General features: G+C 42.0%; 1 protein-coding gene across 10 annotated transcripts in view; it reads left to right on the forward strand.

Annotated features, from left to right (window-relative positions):
* The first annotated feature begins 5,357 nt into the window (after nt 1-5,357).
* Nucleotides 5,358-23,675, forward strand: part of SLC9A8 (solute carrier family 9 member A8) — a 77,099-nt gene continuing 58,781 nt past the window's right edge. For 7 of the 10 annotated variants that reach the window (XR_008998005.1, XR_008998007.1, XR_008998009.1 and 4 more), the window contains exons 1-2: nt 7,458-7,662; nt 12,957-13,037. Coding sequence is in view for 3 of the 10 variants with exons in the window: in XM_036902009.2 (XP_036757904.2) it covers nt 5,623-5,648; nt 7,484-7,662; nt 12,957-13,037 (286 nt within the window). In the remaining 7 variants the exon portion in view is untranslated. Of the gene's footprint in view, nt 5,649-7,457; nt 7,663-12,956; nt 13,038-23,675 lie in introns of those variants that run through there. The other 3 variants (XM_036902009.2, XM_036902003.2, XM_036902006.2) reach the window with 3 other exon arrangements.

A 23,675-nucleotide genomic window follows, 5' to 3' on the forward strand; every position in this document is an offset into this window, starting at 1 on the left:
CGTTTTAAGCCACATAGTTTGGAGTAATTTGTTACAGCAATCCCAGGAAACTAATACAACAAGTGCTCTCTTAATTCTCCTGTTTCAAATTGTACCACAATCCTAAGGTATGCTGGGGTCCCCAAGGCCAGACACACTCTGTCCTACTGCCTCCAAAGAATAAACCTCCAGCCCTTGCCCAGGGTAGGTGCCCAGTTACCTAGAACTGGGTAGGGGCTGGGAAGATACAGAGATCTCACCACTGCTCAGACTCCTAATCAATTTCCTTTCTTTGTCACCCCCCTCTCTGCCACCCACCCTACTCCTCCATTTCAAAGTTACTTTCAGAGGTAGGTAGTGCCACCAATTCCTGAACCTTCTGGAGAAATCTCTGGGGGTAAATCAGGCTGGCCTTGGCTTTCCCCACTGATGCCTAAGGATTGGGTTTTCTCAGCTCTGCTTATTTACCCATTAACCTGTCTGCTTTCTGTTCGGCAAAAGGTTATTATTGTCTCCTCTCCTGGTCTCCAGTCATTGAGGGTTTGCGCTTTTAAAAAATAAAGCCCTTTATTGTCAACCTCGTGGGGCCATGGGTATAGCAAAAGCAGAAGTACATGTCTAGTCTGCCCACTTTTCCCCCAAAGTCTCAATGGGCTGATCTTAAAACGGTGCTCTCTACAGCTCCTGGAATCCCTCTTCCTCCTCCCCTAGGGGTCCATGGCTGACCCATCTCTCCATTCCCCCTCATGCCGAGAATGGGGTCTGCCACAGCGTAAGCAGCGGGATGTTTTTTACCAGTATCATCCTTAACAGTAGTTAGCAATTGTGATCACCCTGAGAAATTATCGAGGGGAGTGTCCTAGTTTGGTTTGCCCAGGTGCAGGAGCAGAGAATTAAGACAGGGAAGAAAGAGAAGTCAGTGTAAGTGTGTTGTCCATTAACTATATCTATATACACATTTATTTTAAATCTGTGAGGAGACCATAAAAAGTCTTAAATTCATGAATTCAGAGTCCTGGAATCTATATGATTATAAACTTGTTCAGAGTTTCATTTATGAACTACTTCCAGCATCCATATTTTTTATTAAAATATAATTAGAAAGAATGTTGTTTTTGGTGTTTTCTATTATACTGAATGTTAATGTTTATCAAAGGTATTGTTTCATTTCCTATGCATTCAAAGTGTGCTATAATCTAAAATACAACAAGGAAGATAGAGTTTAAATAATATACATAAGTTACTAAATAAACATCAATATACTTTAAAAAAAGATAATAAACTTTTCCATTCCTCTCTGTACTTTACAAAAATTATTCATGAGTTGCACAACAAAGTAAATCTCTATGAAGTCAAAAAAAACAAAAAAAATGTTAGTATATATTCCCTGGTAAAATGTAAAAAAATTAGAAATAAATAAAATTTTCATCAACACTCAATAAGTAAGAAATTCTAAATCACTCCCTCAGTGAATCCTGTCTCAAAGAAGAAATTATGAGAGCATCATGGGTCAAAACTCATGAGATACCCTCAAAACAGATTTTCAAAACAAAGTCAGACCCCTGGATATTTTTATCAGCCAAGAAAGAAAGTAAAACAAACAAAAAGGTGTGTTGTCAAGCAGGTCACCATACTGGGCAACTGGACCTTAGCCCCACAGAGGAGGTCTGGGAAACTGTTTAGAACACACCTCAGACTTCTCCTTCGCGAGGGGAGAGGGAGTGGGGATATGTATCCTTCCAGTCACACCCCTCACTGGCTGAGGGCCCCTCTGGGAGTATTCGCTCCCCAGCACAGCTGGCTTGTGCTGTGCTGGGAAGAAGCCCGCAGGCAGCAGTAGGATCCTCCAAGAGGTTATCAGCAGGCACTAGCAGAGCCCACTGTGCGAGAGAGCCAATTAAACACAGATTCCCAGCCACAAACCTGAGATCCAGTAGTTTTGTGATAGGACTGAAATCTGTATTTTTTTCACAAATTCTCTCAGATGTAGCTGTTGCATCTGTGTTAAATCCTACGAGCCCCACCTTTTCACTTCTGTCTAAGAATTCTAGTGCCTTCTTACTAGTGGCCAGGGCCAGATTAAAACATTAAAAAATCTTGCCCAACTCCCCCCCATATGTAAATCCATATGAAACAATAATAAATGGTAAAAATAAGTAAAGGAAAGGCCAACACAGATCTTATTTTTCCTATAGTGTTGTAGGCAGATTAATGACCCCCAAAGATGTCCACATGCTAAGCCCTGAACCCTGTAAGTATGTTATGTTACATGACAGGGGCAATTAAGGTTGCAATCAGTTAACTTTGAAATGGGGAGATCATTCTGGATTATGGAAATAAACAAAAACAAAACAAAAGAAGAGATAAAGGACAGAAGAAAGGCAGGAGAGAGAGACAAGTCCCTCACTTTCAGGGAGCTTATATCCCAGAGGGGGAAATGGATGATAAACACAGGAAGGAAGGAAAGGAGGGCGGAGGGAAGGAGGGAAAAACATATCTGAGTGTGATAAATGCCTCAGAAATACTTATGTTTGAGACTTTAGGCCAGGAGTTGGCAGCCCACAATAGGCCCAGTCCAACCTGTCACCTGCTTTCATATGTCCCATAAGCTAAGAATGGTTTCCACATTTATAAATGGTTGGAAAAAAAATCAAAAGAATATTTTGAAGTGTAAAAATGATAAGAAATTCAAATTTCAATATCCATGAAGTTTTATTGGAGCAGGGCCATGCTGATTTAAATGGTCCATGGCTGCTTTCCCACTGCAGCAGCAGAGCTGGGTGGTGACAGATATCAGAATGCCCACAAAGCCTAAGATATTTACTCTTTGGCTCTTTACACACAGTTTGCTGACCCTTGCTTTAGACTGAGTGGTCAGGAAGGGCCTCCCTGAGGAGGCAGCAGTAAGCTGAGACCTGAGTGGCAAGAAAGGAGACGGAGGGTAGGAGGGCAGAGAGAACAGAACTGAGACAAGAGCTTTCTCTTTAATACTGGTACATCCTTCCAAAGAGGAATTCTGTCAAAAATGATGATGGGGACCTGAGGCTCTGAGGGGGCCTATGGGGTCCCAGAGCCCACAGGTCCCAAGCGGGGGTAGGAAACCAAGACTGCTTGTCCCCATATCCTGTGTGCCCTTTGCCAGACATGGCACAGGGGCCCAGAAACTGCTGTTGAATGGCTTTTTTTGCCTTTCTGGGGGAATGACTAGGAGTTTTAGATTTGTACCTGGAATAAGTAAGAAGGGCCTGGGAATTTGCCCACAGGCCTGAGAGCAGGTGTTTTGTGGCCTCCTGGTCGGCAGGAGGCCCATGACCGCCACAGAGACCAGCTTCGGCCCTGGTAACAAGGGCAGTGGGTGGGATGGCAGGTAGAATGGTGTGCCCTTGGTGGTTCAGGGCCCTCCTTTCATCCTGACTGGCCCACAGCCTGCAGCCTGGTGGAGGGAGGCCTACCTAGCCCTGGGGGGTCCGACTCCAGCCAGGTGGGTTTTCTGGGCCTGAAAGAAGAGTGACAGCCTTGAGCTCTCAGAGAACCCTGCTCCGCATCCGTTCTGTGCTAGTTCATTTCTGCCAGGCTCTGTGCTACTGGAGGAAAGTAGATTGTCAGCCCCATTGTGGGGTCAGAGAAATTAAGGCAGTGAAGAGTGACAGGGGGTGCTGGTTAAAAACAGAGACTCTGTGTCTGAACTTCAGACTCAAAATTTGCCAGCTGTTATGACTTCAGGAAAGTGACTTGACTTCTCTGGGCTTCAGTTTATGGATTATGATAGTATCTGCCTCACAGAAATGTGAGGAATTAAGGAAATGATAACCTAGCACCACACCCACAGGAAGAACTCAATAAATGTTGGCTGGTCACAAACACCTTCTCTCAGTTAGTTTTGACAACAGCCCTAAGAGTCCTGGAGTGGCAGAGAACCCTGGGTGTGAGCCAGACATCTCTTCTCTGCCCAGTTCCTTCGGGGCCAAAACCTTGACATCAACCTTGATACCTCTCTTTCATATGCCACAGTCCATCAGCAAATCCAGCCTTCAATACGCTCTCAGAGTCCAACCGTTCCTGCCATCTCCATGGTATAACCTTTTCCCAAACTGCGATCAACTCTCACCCTGCTAAAGGCCTCCTAGAGGGTCTAAGGGCTTCCATCCTTGCCTCTAACCCCAGCTCTCCACAAGCAGGCAAAGGGATCTTGATAAAAGTCAGGTCCTAGCTCCTCTTTTCTGTTTCTTAACACATCTTTATTTAATCAGTAACAACACTTCCTTATTCAATGATCATTTATTATTGCATACTTACTTCGTGCCAGGTATTGTCCTAGGCACTGGAGATACAACAGGGAACAAAAAAACAAAAACCTCAGCCTTCAGGAAATTTACATTCTTGTGGAAGAAGAAGGACAATAAACAAATATGTAAATAAAACATAATATGTTAGGTGTTATGAAGAAAAATAACTCAGGGAAGGGGAGGGGGCTTGGCTTGAATTTTAAATAGGGTCATCAGGGAAGGTATAATGAACAAGGGAAGGGTTCAACAAAAAGCTGCAAAGTGGGAAAGGTGGGAGTCAGGGAGTAACCTGGGAGCAACTTATTCTGGACAAAAGTACTCAGCAAGTGCAGAGATGGAAGTGTTTCTGGTGTGTTTCAGGCGCACTGAGGAAACCACTGTGACCATCGTGGAAAGTGTGCAGGAGGTGAGAGGGGACCCACTTTAGGGGCTAAAAGGGGAGGCGTCCTGTAGGTTTTCCAAGGTTCTCTTTCTTTGACTGAGACTGGAAACCAGTGGAAGTTTAGCAGTGACTAGTTTTAAAGGGTCACTGACGCCACTGTATGGGGCCATGGCAGAGTCAGAGACGGATAAGGCAGCTATCACAGCTGTTACAAGATATGAAGGCTTGGACCAGGAAGGAGGTAGCCCCAGGGGTGCTATAGAATATAAAGCCCTTACAATAGGGTACCAGCTCTCCTGATGGGGTCCTTCCTACACCTCTAACCTTACCTTGTTCCTTCTTGAATCTCCAACACCATAGATCACCGCTAGGCGCGTATAGGCACTCTGAGTGTTTATTGACTGAATAAATTAATGAATGATCCATCCATCCATCATCATCACCTAGTGACAGGCCTATAGTCAGAACTCAAAAACTGCTCTTATAGATAGAATACTGTACAGTTCTGCAAAGCCCAGGTGGCCGGCCCTCTTTAAAGCTAAGGAAAATGAGGCTCAGGCTGGAGAAGTGGGGGCCTCTGCACAGCCTAGGGTAGAAGCTTCCTTGACAAGTTTCAACAATGGTGAAGTCCTGGACACTGGGTGGAGAGCACTTGCTCTCCGATGAGTCATAGTGATCTCGCAGGAATTTCTCCCCAAACGTCCCCAGTCTTTCGGTGGGGAAAGGCCAGAACCTCGTGCGACCAGAGGGTCACAAGGCCCAGGCCAGACAGAAGTCCTCAAAGTGCCGGGGGCGTTCCTCCCACGCGTCTCCTCCCACTTTCGGGCCACAGAGACTCAGGGACAGAAGGGCCGCCCTCGTGCTCCGAGGCCCCGCCCCCCGCTCGGCCGCCCGCGCCTCCAGCGGAAGCCGGAAGCAAAAACAGGCCTTGCTAGCCCCCAGCTCCGAGCTCGGTGGTCTCGGAGGCTCTGCAAGATGGGGCTGAAGATGGCGGAAGAGGAGTGAGTGGGCTTTTCCTGGGCGGCGGAGGCGGCAGGGCTGGGCCCCAAGCGGGTGACAGCGAGCGCCCCAGGCCGCCCCGCGGACCCGGAACGCGAAACACCTGTGCCGGTTGGCCTGGACTGACCATGCCGGGGCCTGCGAGGAGGGCGGGAGGGACCGGCCTGGGCTCAGCCCGGCCCCGCAGCCTCCTTGAGGTTGGACCTTTGGTCTGGGGATCGGCCGCCCGGCGCAGGCCTCGAAAGCCATCTTGCGGAAACCGCAAACCAAATTTCACTTTCCCAATTTTCGGTCATCTGAGGATTACGGAGCGCTCCGCCGCCCCCACCAGGAAGTGTCCCCTCCCCCTTTAGCTAGTCGCCTCCACTATACCGATCGTGTTTTCTCATTTCTCTCGCCCACTGAGTTTTATTCATTCATTAACTGTTGGTCATCTACTCTATTTCAGGCCCTGGGCACATAGTAGTGAAGGAGGCCCCTTCAGGGAGCTCCCATTCTAGTGGGAAAAGAAGACCATAACTAGACTAGGTGATTTCAGTGCTCTGAAGGAAATGGAATAGTGCTGGGAGACGTCTACTCAGGAAGAAATGAAGTGCGAGCTGAAGCTTCAATGACTAGTAGAACGGATAGGAGCAGGAACAAGCGTAAAAGGCCAGATGCAAGGAAAGCCTTTGAGGGACAGGAAGACAGATGGCTGGAGCGTGGAAAGCAAGAGGGCTAGAGGGCTAGCTGTACAGGATGAGATAGGGTCAGGGGTCCATGACTTCCAGGTATCTCTGGGAAAGGACCATTCAAGTCTATCTCCTGATCTGCTAGGTGCAGTCTGTTTCATGTTACAGATGCCTGGTGTTTGTGGAATATGTAAAAATTAACCTCATGGCTGAAATTTGAGGCCCTCACACAGCAACTTTTCAGATAAATCTTTTGGCTGGGTGGTCATATTGGGTCAGCTTATTTGTTGAGGGCCTTTGCTGTCTAGACACTAAACTGGGCTTCAGCAGCACAAAGCAGAAGGGGTGGTATGGCCCAGTGATTTTAACTTTGGTCTCAAAGCTTGATTGTGCTGCTGACTGAGATACTGGCCAACTTCTGCAACCTCTCTGAGCCTCGATTTTCCTTGGGTAAAAAAGTAGGAAAGTAATAGTACCCACATTAGGCATGTTATGCCTGTTGACCACGGTGGTATGCTACCTAGCCCCTGGAATGAAGCAGCACTCAGTAAACATTAGCTATTATAATCACAAATACAGTGGTCATCATATCAGCATTGCAGTAGTTTATAATCCACCTGAAGGGAGGAGAGAGCTGTGAGGATCATACGTGGTAGGACGGAGTGGGGTATTACAGAGGAGGTTACATCTGAGCCTCTTGAAGTCAGGATTTTGTAAAGCAGGGTAAGGCATTCCAACCAGATCAATAATCGGGAAAATTCAGGTGGCTTTTTCAACTTGTGGATGTAATCCAAGGAAAAGATGTAAACTGGAGAAATAAAGGCACCAAGTAAATAATGTTGGACTTTAGAATGTGATGAAATTCCAGTTTGCCTGTTTATATACCCTATTCGGTACCAAAGAGTAGGCAGCATTTTATTTCTGCAATGGCCTTGATTGCTGCTTGTTCCTGTCCTCTAAGTGGCTTTGTTCAGAGCACCTGAGACCATTGGTACCCTCATGCTGTGGCAGGCAGGAATCTTTTTAATGAATTTATCTCCAAGGCCTTGCAAGGCTTGTGAATCCCATAGTGCTCTGTGCCATGTTCTCTTTCTGGTTTGTGTGTGTGTTGGTACCTCGGGGCCCTTTTTCCTTTATCTAATTCTGCTGCTTTTTATGTCCAACAGGTTCCCCAATACAACTCATGAAGGTTTCAATGTCACCCTCCGCACTACCCTGGTGGTCACTGCGAAACTGGTACTCCCGACCCCTGCCAGGCCCATCCTCCCCGTGCAGACAGGGGAGCAGGCTCAGCAGGAGGAGCAGTCAAGTGGCATGACCATTTTCTTCAGCCTCCTTGTCCTAGGTGAATGCAACAACACCATCTATGATCTTGAGTATCTGTGTGCGCTGTGCATATGGTTAACCCCATGTAAACCACAGTTTACTTTGTCAAGTCTCTTCCCATCTGGTTTTCACTTCAAACACTGAAGAGTCAACGATGAGTTCATAATATTATAACAGAGTACTCCTTTTTCTTTATAAAGTCATTGCACTTAGCAATTCTGAAGAGCCCTTTATGTAGAATCTTAGATGTCCTTTGGAAGAAATAGTTGAAGAATTTTTGACCTAGCAGGAACCTTGAACATCTTCCTGCTCCTAGTTGTGCGGGTGTCAAACTCTGTTCATAAGAGCTTCTGTGTGTATGTAGCAGGTGGTAGGAGGTGGGGGGAGTCAAATGGGGTGACATCCGACTTCCTGGCCAGAGAAGCATTTTATCTCTTTACCTATTTGGCTTCCATGTAAAAATTTTACTGAGTTAAAGGTTTTGCTTCTGAGTAAAAGATCAGATCCCTTTACCCTAGTACACTGTTTTCCTTAACTTCTGTTATTCCCATTAACTATGGCCATGACTTTTGCCATATCTGTGTACTGCCTGTGCTGTTATTTACCTATGTAATATTTTTCTTAAAATGGATTTGCTCTCTCAAATTTCAAATATCCTTGTGTTCAATCTCCTCCTTTAACAAGTGAGGAAAGTTAGGCCCAGAGAGTTTAGCAATTGATACACCTGCTTTTGGGGAGACTACAGACTACTATTCAGTTTGGCAGACATCAGTCAAGAAGTTGGATAACAGGTGGCAACTTAGATACTTCTCAGAGACTACAGACAGTAGACAACTATTTCAGACAAAAAAAATTCAGTTGAAACTGCCTAAGCACTTTGGATTAGCTGACTAAGGAAGAAATAGCTCAGAATTTGACCCAAGTCCAAACTCTGCGTTTGAAAAGTGAAGTTGGCACGTTCACATTTTCTGCTCCTCTTGAATGATACTGAGTCATATTTCTAATTAGATTAGATCTTTTCAGAAGAGTGAAAGGTGCAGCTGGATTGAAAAGTGCAGACTATTTGTCTATTAGAATTTACACATTTATATTCGGTCTCTGGTAATGGTCAAATAATTTTAATAATACAGTGATTTTATGTAAATCCCAGAACTCATCTCTGTCTCTTACAGATTTTTAAAGACTTTCAAACTGAACATTGAAAAAGTATGCACTACAAGTATGCAATATCCCACGTAGATTGAATATGCCCCAGTAATTTTTTACCCTGTAAATGTAGTTGAGGATTCTATTTCTAGGAGTTACTTCAACCACCAAGGATTCTGGTTTTGTTTTGTTTTGTTTTTCTTCTTTGTTTTAGTAGTTGAATACAAAGAAGAAAAGCAGTTCTTTTCTTGATCAGGAAATCTTCAGTACCTGAATCCTTAATCCTGAAGGAAGATTATTAGTCTATTTACATTGTTGTCAGCTTGCTATGTTAGAGAATATAAATGGCAGGCCTGGAAAAGCTTGTTTTGGAATCATTTTTTTCACCGGAGGGTGAAAAGAATAAGTAAGACTTTCAAAGTAACTTTCAGGGTGTGGAGCATTGAAGTTTAGTTTGTTCTAAGACCACAAAACAGTTTTTTCTAATGTGCTTTTTAATCCAGGCAAAATCCTGCCCAGTGTTAATACATCTTTGGGGCCAGAAAGGCCTGAACTGTGTTTAATAGTGCTATATTCTCTTGGGTGGTCTTCTCTTCAGACAGATCATACACCTATACTTTAGAGTCACACTAAGGTGGGTTCCATTTTCATCTAATCAGATTATTGACAATTTATGAGTTGTTATCTCCATGTTTTATGTGTAGGTCAGCATGCATTAGCAGAATGGAGTGCTTTCTTTTTAAGAACATTTGCAGGCATTTTTTTCTTTGCTCTTGTATATTTATTCCTGATTAGATGTCCAAAGCAATGTAAATCTGTTACAGTAAGAAAACAAAAATTTACTGTTAATAGGTAACTTGCGAACTAAATACATTAATTGAGGGAAATTAGTCCATAGTTTATTCTAGACTTTAGGAACTTGTAACCTGGAATGTATTTACCATTTTTGTTTAATATTTTAGTCAAGTCAAATAAAATTTTGACTTTTGTGGCTTATATGCATGTTAAAGGATTATACTGTTTTCCTCTTTTTTTGAGAGGGGAATGCCAAAACTCTAGTTGCTTTTGACTTTCAGAAGCTTGAAATAGTTGACTTACACTTAACCCTGGCTGATCTTCCACTCCACAGAAATAATGGTGAGTCCTTTTGACTTACACTAGAGTTAACAATTAGCATGATTTGACACATGCATTTTATGGGCCTTTAAATTTAATAGTTATTAAAATTGATGTATCTGTGTTTTAATATAGTTTCCATAATAATTACTTCTGGCATGAAAAATTGGAAGCACATTAACTTATGGCATACATATCCTTCATACCACACAGAAGTTTTGGTCTCTGCTCTTTTTTTTCCAAGTATACTTGAAAACATGTATGTGCATATACATATGTACAGTAATAAGCACATACGTACAACCACATACAGCTTGAAGTTTGAATATAGGTGGCGTCCTATAACTTGCTTTTTCATCTCAGAATGTCTTAGAGACCTCTCCATGTCACTGTTTTTTGGGTCTACCTCATCCCTTAAAAAAAAAAAAAAAAAAAAAGAAGGTATATGTGGTAAAATAAACATAACATAAAATGAAAACAATTCATAGACATTAAGTACATTCACAAATGGTGCAGTCACCACCACTATCTAGTTACCTAGTCGTAAAACATTTTCATCACCCCGAAAAGAAACCCAGTACCTATTAAAAGTCACTCCCAATTTCCCCTACCCCCAGTCTCTGGTAAACACTATCTGCTTTCTGTCCTTAGGAATTTGCCTACTCAGAATATTTAATACAAATGAAATCATACAACATGTGGCCTTTTATGTTTGGCTTCTTTCACTTAGCATCATGTCTTCACGGTTCATCCATGTGGTAGCACATGTTAGAATTACAGTTCTGGCTGAAAAATATTCCATTGTATGAATAAACCACGTTTTGTTTATCCATTCATCAGTTGATGGACATTTGGGTTGTTTCCACCTTTTGTTATATAGTGCTGCTATGAACATCTGTATACACGTTTTTGTGTGGACATCCATTTTGTTTTCTCTTGGGTATATGCATCGGAGTGGAATTGCTATGCTTAGAGTTTAATAGTTACTCTATGCATGACTTTCTCAGGACCTGACAAACTTTTCCACAGAGATTGCACCGTTTTATATTCCCAACAGCAATGTAAAGGGTTGTGTTTTCTCTACATCCTCGCCAATACTTGTTATTTTCTGTTTTGTTTCATTTAAGTATAGCCATCTTGGTGTGAAGTTGTATCTCATTGTGGTTTTGATTTACTTTGTTCTGATAACGATATTGAGCATCATCTCGCACTTATGGGGCCTCCTGTATATCTTTAGAGAAATGGCTATCCAGATCCTTTGCCCACTTTTAAATTGTGTTGTCTTTTTGTTGTTGAATTGCAAGAGTTTTTAATATATTCTGGATACTAGATCCTTATCAGATACATGATTTACGTATGTTTTCTCCCATTCTGTGGATCGTCTTTTTGGACCTCGTTCTTTTTAGTGGCCTAACACCGTCCCCTGACATTGATGAGCTCTATATTTAGTTCTCTCCATTGATAGACAGTTTTCCCCTTTGCTCTTAAAGGTGCAAATATTTGATTTATGAGAATAAATTTAACTGATTTTTTCATCCAGCTTGGTGCAAAGCAAGAGCAGAAATGGATTCAATTCCCTACATCTGTTTTCTGTCTACTTTTTGTGCTCATGTGCCTGCCTTTTTAGGCAATAGATCACACTACATGTGATCACTGGTCACATGTAGTGCTTATGCATTGGAAGTTCTTTCTTGCTCTAGTATTTAATGTAGGATTTTTCTAACTAGGTTAAATATTTATAATAAAATAACACCACAGATTGATAGTTTAAAGACAGAATGAAAGGAGGACAAAATTTCTATATTTACAACTGTTCCTTTCTCTGGCCACCTGGTGCTTTTTGGTGGGACTAAAGATACCTAATTTGTTGATTCAGGCTCCAAGGGTGGCCAGTTAACAGCAATGCTGATTGTTTAAACATTTCCTTTTACAAAAAAGAAAAAAGCAACAAAATTATTTTCAGTGTCATTGAGATAACTCTGTGATTGATGAAATGGCATACCACCTAGTACTTAATACAACAAAGAGACATGCACCCTACTCTAACATTTGGACCATGAAATTACATTTAGGAATTATATGAAAGTATGCTTTTTGCAAGGGAGGGGTGTCCAGAAATACTGTTCCTTTAAAATAGATTTATATCCTTTTGCTTTCTTCCCTTTCTTTCATGACAGCACCCCTGTGAGCATTCTTATTTTGGTGATTGAGGAATGAAGACACCGGGGAAGTGGTGGGTGCCTGTGGTTAAGGGCCCAGGGTTCTATTCTAATCAGGCTGAACCCTGCAGCCCCTACCAGTGGTGTGACCTTTTGAAACCTTATTATTTACAGTCAAAGGAATAATGGTAATAATAGCTAGTTAAAAAGGATGTTGGGGGCCAAATGAGCCAGCATTTGGGAAGGGCTCACTGCAGTGCCTGGCTCATGGGGAGCCCTCAATGGGTGGGGGGCCCCCTTACCCTGCTTGGGAGCAGGTGCCCCATCTGATCTCTGATGTTCTTATTTTCAAACCAAACTATTTTCCCCTGTTTGTAAACACCCTGGCTTCCTTTTATGTTGAAGAGAACCAATCACATGGGGGCAAAATACTTTATGTCAGCATATCTATTGAAATAATATTTACATAAAAGCAACTGATTTCATTGACTTCTTCCTCCCCACTTAGAGTCGATTTCCTCCCCATTTTCTCATTGATGATTACCTCAACCAAGTTGAGAACTGTTTCTCAGAATCAGAGATATTTGAATAATTTTAAATAGTTGTATAAGGTTTAACAGCTTAGAAATAAATTAGGTGTCTGTTGCTCTTTCAATAACCACTGGAAAATGAACTAGTTCAGGCATATCAAGAAGTGTGGAGAAAATGTTTTACACACTGTGAGTGTGCCTCCTGGTTAAGAAGAAAGAGATTGAAAATACCACTGAACTTTATTATGTCATTGTCAGTTGTCTATTTCCCTGGCAACCCCCCAGAAGTAACCATTACCTTGCTCTTGGTGTTTATCATTTAAAATGGTGCTGTTTTAACAATGTCTTATTTTTCCCCACAGCTATCTGCATCATACTGGTGCATTTACTAATCCGATACAGATTACATTTCTTGCCGGAAAGCGTAGCTGTTGTTTCTTTAGGTAAGTGCTTATTGGTGATCCTATAATAAAGCAGTAACAATAACTACGATTTTTTTAGTGCCTCCCTAGTACCAGGAAGCACAGAGATGTAATACATAACTGATCTTATTTAATCCTCACTGTAACCTGCCATGAGGGTGTTAGAGTCCCATTTTCCATTTTACAAATGAGGACAAGGTGACTCAAAGAGGATCCAACTCAGCTAAGGCAAGTAATTGACACTTGATTCAAATAGTCATTGGATTTTTCAGCCAGAAAGGACTCTCACTTTATAGTGTAAGAAGGAGAAATGTCACCCTTTGATGTCAGAGCCAGATCTAAAGTCTGCAGAGAGCATGCCATTCTACCTCACTTACATTTATTTCTCTTGTTCCCTGTGGCAATTAACTGTTAAGATAATTAGCCTGTATTTCGAGGGAATGAACTGGTATAATAACATGCATGAGCTAATATGCAAGTTAATTAAAGTGGTTAGTGAAGGAAGAAGCAGGGACCTTTTTAGTAGGTATTAAAATCAAGATTAAAATGTGGGTGGAGATGCTTAAGGCATACATACTTAATAAGGTTTTACTAAGATTAACTAAAGCTTGTATCAGTTTGTAGTAGTTACTTTTACTAGTTTCCACTTGTCTACTGATGATACTTAATTTTTCCTTGTCACCACTGATGCTTTATAAGTGAATTTTCTTGGCCTTCTAGGTCTTGTTTAGGATTATTTAGTAATTCACAAAACAGTGATGGTTCAGGTTAGCTTTGGAAATGAACTTTCAGACACTATTCATTCTCCCTAGCCCATCACTACTTGTGTTCCTATTGGTCTGGTTCAGCCCCTTCTCTGTTTTCTGTGGGCTTCACAGAACTAAGTGCCAGGTTCTGGCCTCTGAGCTTTTACATTGCGACCTCATGGAATCCTCCTAACCTCCTGGTAATGCCATGTTTTAAGGAGGAGGCACCACTGGATAGTACTGATCTTCACTAAAGAGTTGGAAACCAGTTTTATTCAGAGTTCCTTCAGGCTCTTTAGCAGCACATCTGGAGGATTCTAACTGCCTTAGCTAACAAGATAACCATAGAGCCCTAAGATGACAGGATCATTCAGTAACATTCCTTTCCTGCTATTAGGCACTTTGAAAATAACCTACATAGCTAATACCTACTATTCTGGAGTATTCAGTAAAGACTTAAAAAAACACTCCAAGGAATTTACAATTTTATGGTCGGTTTTCATAGTTTCTTAAGAATAAGAAATGCAGTTGGTATATACTTAAATGTTGTGCACATGGAAATTAAAATAATGGTTCTTAAAATTTGGCTTGGATTGTCAAGTTCTTCGCTGTCTTTGAATGTTCGGGTAACTGCAGGCCAGTGAACACCAGTTCTTATATTAGGACTTGGAGCACACATTGTTGGTTGCCTGCCCAAGAGCCATATCTCCCTTCGTTGTTGAAAATAGAACCCTAATTTTGATCAGGTGTCTTGCCCCAATGCACTCAAGAACAATGGGCCCCTCCAAGTCACTGTTGGTCTTCACCATCATGACCATCTTTGCCAAGGATTGGTTGAAAGAGGTAGAGGCACAAGGCCTCACGCAGTTCAGGGAGACCAAGGAAAGGTGTGCGAGGGTGGTATGTTTGTTTTGTTTTTTTAGGGTGGTATGTTTTTGAAAAATTTTTCCTCTTTGATAAAAAGAGAAACGTCCCCTTCCGTTGGTGCTGTTATATGAGGCTGTGATTCCTGGCCCACTGTCAGTCACAGGCAAAAGTGAGAATGCCAAGGATTGCCAAGGGAACAGATGGGAAGCCCAGATTCTTGACTGCATTGTTGTGCTGTTGAATTGATAGCTCTGGAGCTACTGATCTCAGAGTTGCTTTTTATACGAGGTAATAAACATCTATTGTTACGACATTTTTAGTCAAGCATTCTTTTACTTGCAGCTAAAAACATGTAACTGATACAAGAAGCTTTCCATTCAGGGAACAAAAATCAATTCAAATTGATTCAAAGAAAAATTGATGAGGGTGGAATTGCACATGGAACTGAGAATACTACCAGTGGTGCTAGCTTCAGACTTAGCTGGAACACGTCTCCTAGACTCAGTTTTTCTCTCTTTCTCAACAGCACTTCCCTTTGTTCCAACTTAACTCTCAGGCAGGCCTTTACAGACTCAGGCTTTCTATCTTTACTGTAGCAGTCACAGCGGGAGAGATGGCCTCCTCTTCTCCCTGTTTCCACCAGATGTTGTAGGCTGAACTCTGGCCACATGGCCACCCCAGAACTGGGATGGAATGGAATGGTGCTGGGGTCTGCCAGGGCTCTCCTTCCATAAGGTTTGTGTCTTCACTGATGTTGCAGAAATTAACTACAGCCTGTATAGCCAGGTCTTGGAGGGGTGATGGAAAGTAAGTCTCCCTTTCAATACTATTTGCTAACTCAGGTGATTGGAACACTAAGAACACTTCCAGGGGGAGTACTGGGGTCCAGAAAAGATTTTTTATTATATTAGAGGACATTTGGTTAGAATTTAGAAATACCAACAAACCTATCAAAATAGTTCTGTATTTCATAAAGCTATGTCCATTAAAGGAAAACTTTTTTCTCCTACTGGAGCAAAGTGCAACAACATATTGAGATACCCACTATTTCAAGAATTTCTAACTTTTGTGCCAAAAAAGAATCTAGATGAAACTGCCAGCGAAAATGAGGTTTTCATTCTCTCAGGGATACACTCTCCCAGCCTGCCTCTCCTGGCCAGAAGTTACTTTTTAGTCTGCAGTCCTTTAGAGGCATTATTGGCCTTTTGTGTTTTAAACATTTAGAGTTTCTAAGAAATTGTTGGTATAGGGAAGAACTATCTGCATTTTAAAAGCATATTTTCCCCCTTCTATTTTATTGTCTTTTTCAAATGAATCTCCAGACTTTTTTCATTCTTTATGAAAACATAGTATCAACATTAAGTTCTAAAGGTATTTCCTTGGCTCTTGTTCAGAGCTTTCAGATACTTTCTGTACTTAGGGCATCTTGTAGTTTGAGCCTTTTTTAAAAAAAATTAATTCTTTTGCACAGTTAAATACAGAAAAAGAAAAATCCTTTTCATTGACAACTTCAGCTGTTTTTATCATGCTTCATTCTCCTCCAAACCAAGCATAAACATGAACGTATCAATAAGATGACTTGGTTTGAGTTGATGTCATTTTTTTGTGTTCTTTCCTTTTTACTCTTCTTTCCATATATTTAAGTTCACATGTTTGTTTTTTTATTGGCCATCTTGTGCTGATTCACTGTTTATATATATTTTGGGCTGAAATTTATAAGGAATAAAATGAAATAATTATACTGCCCACTATCCTGTGTGGTATATAGCAAAAAAAGGAGGTTTTCTTACTCATAATCATACTTTATGTTAGAGGGAGGAAAGGCCAGAATGGGGTTAAGTAAGGGCTGGAAATTTGACTTTCAAATGCCAAGTTTTAGCCTGAATACTGCTGATAGAAAAACCATGTTTGAACTTGTGATTGGATTTGAGTCATAACCTCCTTAAGTATGTTTGTGCTTATATTGATTCCTTGTTTTGACTCAAGGATTTTTTTTTTTTAAGTAGTGCTCTTTTAATTGATAGGGGTTTTGTGTGGAAGGTGATGAAAAAAATTGCTCATTTCCTGAGTTATCGACTGAAGGTGATTCTGGAAAAAGCAGATACAGCAATTATATTCTAATTGCACTTAAGTTCTAAAAAACAAATTTTTTAAAAGAACACTTGCAGGGAGAATTCTAACTGTAAAAGCTTTCATTGCTTTGTAGACTAGTAGAGTCTAACTAATGCTGACACAGCCTAAAATGTCTTACGGGTAACTCTCCCTGAATCTCCCAAGATGCTTTGATTTTTATTAGAGAAGAAACAGGCACTCGTTTATTGGTAGAAGAGTAGCTGTCTTAGAGGCAGAGGCTAAAATTGGTTGTCAAATTGACAAAATGATCACATTTGGCTAAGGATTTTTCAGGCTGTCACATTCTAGAGTGCTAGCACAGACTTTTAGCCTTCATGTTTCTAGAAACATGGATCAGAGGTGACATTTATTCTTGGAATGTCTTGTTGCTGTTTTGCTGCCATTAGCTAATTGTATGCTCTGTGTGTAATAATTTCCTGCTCTGACTTTCCTTGTTTTATGGTCATCGGCATTTTATCACCTTTAAGTTGTATGTTAGACTCAGGTCTTCCACAGGTGCCATAATGGTGAGGTGTAGTCTAAATTCTAAAAGAAGAAAGGCTGTTAAATAATTGTATTCTGAAGCTTGCTCTATTTGGGCTGATTCATATATGTTTCCTCTTTCACCACATAAATGGTCTGCTCTGAAGATGAGAAAAGAATAACATTCCTTTGAAAAAGTAAGCCGCTTTAACACCAAAACACAGACCCAGGCTTCCTCTAGAAAACAGACAACGCTGAGGTGTTGTCTCCCATCTTACTGCAGGTCTAATTGAAGTATCTTCACTTTAGATTAGGTAGCAGAATCAAGGACTGGATTTTCAAAATCACATTCTAACTTCTATAATTTAGAGCTGACAAAATGTGCTAACAATAAAGTATTTCGGAAAAGACATTCATCGTTAAAAAGTGCTACATAAATAATTATATTCCTTTTTGCCCCAGTACATAGCTGCAGACCTGACTCATCATGATGACAGGGCCACTCATCCCTGCCAGCGTGGTAGGCTCTTTCTAGGCTTGCTGGTCTACCAGCAAAAAAGAGCCCAAAGTGACTGGACAGCAGCCATTGTAACTTACTGTGTGAACCTTGGTGGAAATGTTCCCTCCTGGAAGCCAGGACCTTCTGACCCACCAAGCTTAAAGTATCAGACTAAGGAAGCAGAAGTTCCCCAGGTAGGAACCCCAGCTCTCAAGTGAGTCTTTGCAATAGGTGCTGAATGGGGCCACTCCTACTTGTACCCACTGTGTGCTGTAGCCATGCTTCCCTGCTGGGGCCATACTCCTTATAACGGCCATTGGTTTAAGGAGTAGACAGTATCCTGGAGGAGAGCTCCATTCCTCACAGGATGTCACTTCCAAGCTTGTGCTTCAGCTCCATATTTAAGAGCTTCTTACCATGGTAGCTGGTTGGCAACTTCTGGGTGGTGTGGTGGTTGGTTTAAGACCATGGTCACATGTCCACTGCTAAAGCGAGTCTCTTGATTATGCAGTATCCCACTTTAATGGATCAGACATCCGGGGGCCTTTGGATAGGGATGCTAGACAAAAAATGTATGTGTTAATGTCAGTCAGAATGAATTGCCACACTTTGCAGGATAGAAGGGGTTTGACATAGTCTAGTTGCCATCATGTAGCTGGCTGGTCTTCGTAGGGGATGGAACTGTGTCAGGTGATTAGTGTTGGTCTCTGTGGCTGTCCGGTTACTCATTCAGCAGTGGCAGTAGCCAGAGCAGCCTTGGTGAGAAGGAGTCATGTTGTCAGACCCCTGCATGGCTTCTGTCCCGGCCATCGTGACTGTGGTCGTACTTACATTGCATGTACACGCAAGTGGCCAAGGTCAGAGGCTAGCTGAGTCATCCATGAACCAGACTCGGATTTTTCCTGCTCCATCAGCTGGTGATAAAGCACTCCTAATTAGGCCATATGTAGGAGCTGAGGGAGAGGTGTTGATATAACTGCTGTAGAGGACATGGAGGTTGAGCCACCTGGGTGTGTCACATACTTGGGCCCTCTTGACCTGCACAAGTCTGATCTGTAATGTAACACCTTCATTTAAAGCAAATTGCTGCTGGGCCCCCTGACCTTATGACTTGGAAGGTATGGCAACCCAGCTCATGAAGGACAGTGTGGCCACATAGGCACCTGATGTCACATGCTCTGATGCTGTCTCTTCCAGGGCCCAGTAGCATGTGGGAGCTGTTTGGGTTTATTTCCCCACACGTTTTTTGAATGGTGTATAGTTCTCTGCTGCAAATGGCTTCACTTTGTTCCAGAACCCTAAGGAACTATGCTGAGCAACGCTCTTGTTGGGACTTGCCAGAGATGTCACACACCATCCCTTCCCACCAGATACATCCAGTCCCATGGGGGTTGCCAGGTGGTGGGGCAGAGACAGCAGCAGGAACTGCAGCTGAACCTGCTGCCATGGCCTTTTTTTCTTGGCCTCAGTCTAAACTGTCAGCCTGCCACAAACCCAGTAAATGGGTTGAAGTATTTTTTTTCAGGTGTGGAATATATGGCTTCCAAAACCTGGAAGAGGCCCTCCAGGCCTTTGTGATTCTTTCTCAGTGGTAGGTGGTAGAAGGTGCAAATCTCGTCCTTTACTGGAGGGAATGTTCTGGCATGATCCAGAGCACTTGACCCCTAAAAACTTCACAGATGGGCAGGGCCCTGAAACTTTTTATCCTCTGAAACATATGTGTCTTACCAAGACATCTGCTTCCTTCTGGTGATAGCAGATTAGCATGTAATCAGTGCAGTGGACCAGAGGGCTGTCCTGTGAAATGTCCATATGATCTAGGTCCTTCAGGACTGTATTATGACAGAAAGTAGGGGTTAGCATAAGACACTTTCCTCATTTGGGACTTCTATGTAGTCTTAAAAAGCCTGGGAAGCTCTATATTCCAACAGGGAGGTGGGGCCCACTTCTGTAGGCCCAAAGGTTCCACAAGAGACTGAAGGTCGAAGGTGCTCATGCATCTCCTCCAGATACCCTATCCCATGTCCCAGAGTCCCATGTCTTCCTCATCCGGGCCCTGATGGGAGAAGGCTCAGGAGACGTGCCTTCCTAGGTTCAGCTTTCTCTGAAGAGCCACCACTCTTGCAGGTAAGTCCCATGCTCATCTTCAGCTTTAGAGGCCCTCCAGCTGCGGGAGACGAGGATCTAAGTGCTGCCGCTAGAGGCCCTCTGACTCTCGCACCTTGCTTTAAGTTGGTGATTTTCTGAGCCCGTCATTTTCTCTTTTTAAAGTGTCAGTGGCTTTCAGCAACAATTCCACACAATTCCCTCGCTCTTTCTATTTCCTCCAAACCTGTCCAATACCAGAGACACTGCATGAGCCACTGCCTCCCTGCCATGTCCCGACCCAGTCCACCCACCACAAGTGAGAGTCTTTGCAGTGGTGCCACTGCCCCAGGAGGGACTGTCCGCACTTCCCAGCCAGTGCTGGGGTCCTCACTGCCCACCAGCTGCTGAGTGGTCCAACTGTAGAACCCTGTCCTGTAAGTTTGCTTCCTGCAAACACTCCACTTCCAGATCTAGTTGTCTTAAGTTGGCTCCCTAAAAGCAATCTGAGGCTGGGCTTGGGGACATGTAATTAACTTATTGAGGTGTGCTCTTGGAATAAATCTGTAAGGAAGGGCACAAACCAGACCCTGGAAAGAGAAGGAGACAAAGATGGGGTGTGATATCAGGTCAGCCTAGCTTGACCTCAGCAGGAGGGCTCTGGGGCAAGAACTCTACTCAGTTTGTCCCTCCTTTTAAGCAAGGGGGCTGGTCTCCTGTACCCCGTACCATACCCAGCTAAGAGCTGGGGTAGAGTGGGCACAACTTCCATGATGAGGTGCCCCTGGCCAGCTAAGGGCAGTCTTTTGGAGAAGGGGACAGCTGTGAGCTCTTAGCAGCCAACACTTTCAGCAGCTCCCACAGATGGATGCTGTTGGGGGACTGGGCAGGCCTCACAGCATCTACTCCAGGAGGCTGCTGGGCGCATATTCACAGAATGAAAGATGCCTGTGTGCTTGACCCAGAAATCCCTCTTTCAGGAGAGTCTCTTATGGCTACCCTCACGTGTGGAATGATGTATTTACTCAAACAGGAATGGCAGTGATAGCAAAAGCCTGGGAAATGCCCGAACGCCCGTACTGCTGGATAACCCATTACTGCAGGGGTGTAAACTGCACCATAAGCAAAACCAAAAGTGTGGGGAAAACTGAAAGTGTGGGGAAGCTCTTAATGGACTGATGTGGAATGGTTTCCAAGGTAGAGTGCTAAGTAAAAAAAGAAGAATGTGAATACTATACTACCAATTGTTTTAAAAATTAATGTACAAGCATATGTACATATATGATTTTAAATATATAGAAAACCTCAGAAGAAAAGTAGTTTATAAGACTGGTACCACTGGTGGCCTCTGGGAAGGAGGAAGGAAAAAGGGATGGAAGGAAGACTTAAGGTTCCACTGCATACTCTTCTGTGCCTTTTTAATTTTGTACCATATGCATGTTACACAACCAAAAATAAAATAATTCACTTTTAGAACAATTCTGGATCTACTATTTACTAGTAAATGATGCTAAATCCTTAGCCTTGGTTTCCTTATCTGTAAAAAAACCTTCCATAGGATTGCGATGTTAAACAGAGTAATGCATAGAAATTACCGAGTATGATGCCCACCTGTTAAGTAATCAATATTTATTAGCTTCTGCTATCAGAGTTACAATCATATATTATTATTGTTTATTACCTTGTAAGGTAATTGTGAGAATGAGCTAAAATAATACATATTTGATACATTCGCACAGTACCTGGCACACAGTTTGTGTGGGATGGGGGAGGGTTTAACTTGGCGCAAATATGTGTATGCATCTATATATCTTTATTAAAGAGAATTAGGATCATATTCTACATACTGTTTTGAAACTGATTATTGGTAGCAGTACATGTTAAGCATTTTTCCTGGAAGTTCATTATCAGGAACACTCATACCTCAGGGTGATAATGCTAGACCAGCAGTGCACTCTGGGAGGGCGCTGTGTGGCAGCAGTTCCTAGCAGCAGTGCAGAAGGACTGCAGCCTCCCTGTGTCATCAGCATGTGAGGCAGTGGGATGCCCCTGGGAGCCCGCAGTCTAGTGCTACTTGCTAGCCCTGAGTTGTCAGACAGGCTACTTAAACTGTGAGCCTTCCACCTCCAGCGTTCTCTTGAATCAGCAGTAATTTAAAGTGACAAATCTTGGGGCTGTGGGGGGGTGTTCAACAAATAAATTATTCATTACTCCCAATGTTTTGAATTAATCCGGTAGTATCCATAATGAGGTATGTGCATGAAGATCCATCAGGGGTAAAAGAGGTTAGAACTTTGTGTTTCTGTTTATCTTTAATTTCACTCTTTTCTTATCTCTATTTTTTTGTATATCTTAAAATATATTAACAGTGCCACCTTTTTGTAATAATAAGTAAAAATTTGTAACTTGAGGATGCATGCTCAAATTCTTTTTACTGAACGAAATACGCAAATTTGTATGCAGGGCATTATTTCCATCTGGTGGCTAGTTGTGTGGTAGAAATTAATTTTTCCTTCTCAGAGATTGTAGACCAATCAAATCAGTAGATTGATTTGACCTAACTTTGAACCTTAATCTCAAAAGATGGAGGAGTAGTTTGCCAATTTAATACTGTTTCACAGTTTAGTTCTAGGACATCACAAAAGGATTACTTAAGTAATCATAGTAGTAATAGTAGTAGTAATATCACATTGTGTTTTACAAAGCTTTCTAGTGCCTTATAAATAATACAGAAACGAACTGAGGCAATGGAATACTTGTGATTATAATCAATAGATATAATAATTATGAATAATGGTTTTCAAATGTAAGTGCTACATATGAGCATTAATCATGGTATTAAAGTTTGGTGTACATTTACAAGGGAAAAAGATAGTTAAGGTTTTGTAAAAGCAGAAAAACACTAGCTTTAAAAATCTAAAGAGTTTCAACCTCCCTAGTAATCAGAAGTGATTACTAAATGCAGATTAACTGCAAATGCACATTGAAAGGTTAAAGTACAATTTCTTGCCCATCATATTGGCAGAAATGTTAAAGTGTGATGATTATCCAGGGTTGGTGAGGATGTGGGGTTGCTCTGGTGCAGTGGTATAATTTGGTACATCCATTTGGGAGGCTAATTTGGCAGCATTGTCAGAGATTTAAAATGCTCATGCCATTCGGTGTCTCCCAATCTGCCGTAGGGAAACCCTCTTACACAAAGAGGCATGTACCAGCATGTTTATCGCAGAACCCATGTTAATAGCAAACAGGTGAAGAAAGCCATCAGTGGGAGAATAGTTAAAAAATTGTGACTTTAAAAAAATTAAAATATAATTCATATACCATAAAAACTTTACAATTTTTAAAGTGAAATATTCTGTGCTTGTATTCACAGGATTGTACAACCATCATCACTGCCTAATTACAGAATGTTTTCATCACCATCAAAAAGAAACCCTCTACTCATTAGCAGTCGCTTCCCATTCCCTCTTCCCCCTTCCCCTGGAAACCACTAACCTAATTCCTGTCTCTGTAGATTTGCCTCTTCTAGATGTTTCACATAAATGGAATCTTACAATCTATGGCCTTTTTTTTTTTATTAAGATATTATTGATACACTCTTATGAATGTTTCACATGAAAAACAATGTGGTCACTACATTTACCCATATTACCAAGTCCCCACCCATACCCCATTGTAGTCACTGTCCACCAGTGTAGTAAGATCTATAGCCTTTTTTAAAAATAACAGTTTTATTGAGATATAATTCACATTCCATACAAGTTACCCATTTTAAAAGTACAATTTAGTGGTTTTTAGTATGTTCACAGGGTTGTGCAGCCATCACAACAATTGATTTTAGAACATTTTCATCAACCCAGAAAG

This window comes from Manis pentadactyla, chromosome 5 (assembly GCF_030020395.1).
Source record: "Manis pentadactyla isolate mManPen7 chromosome 5, mManPen7.hap1, whole genome shotgun sequence".
In the NCBI taxonomy this organism is placed as follows: domain Eukaryota; kingdom Metazoa; phylum Chordata; class Mammalia; order Pholidota; family Manidae; genus Manis; species Manis pentadactyla.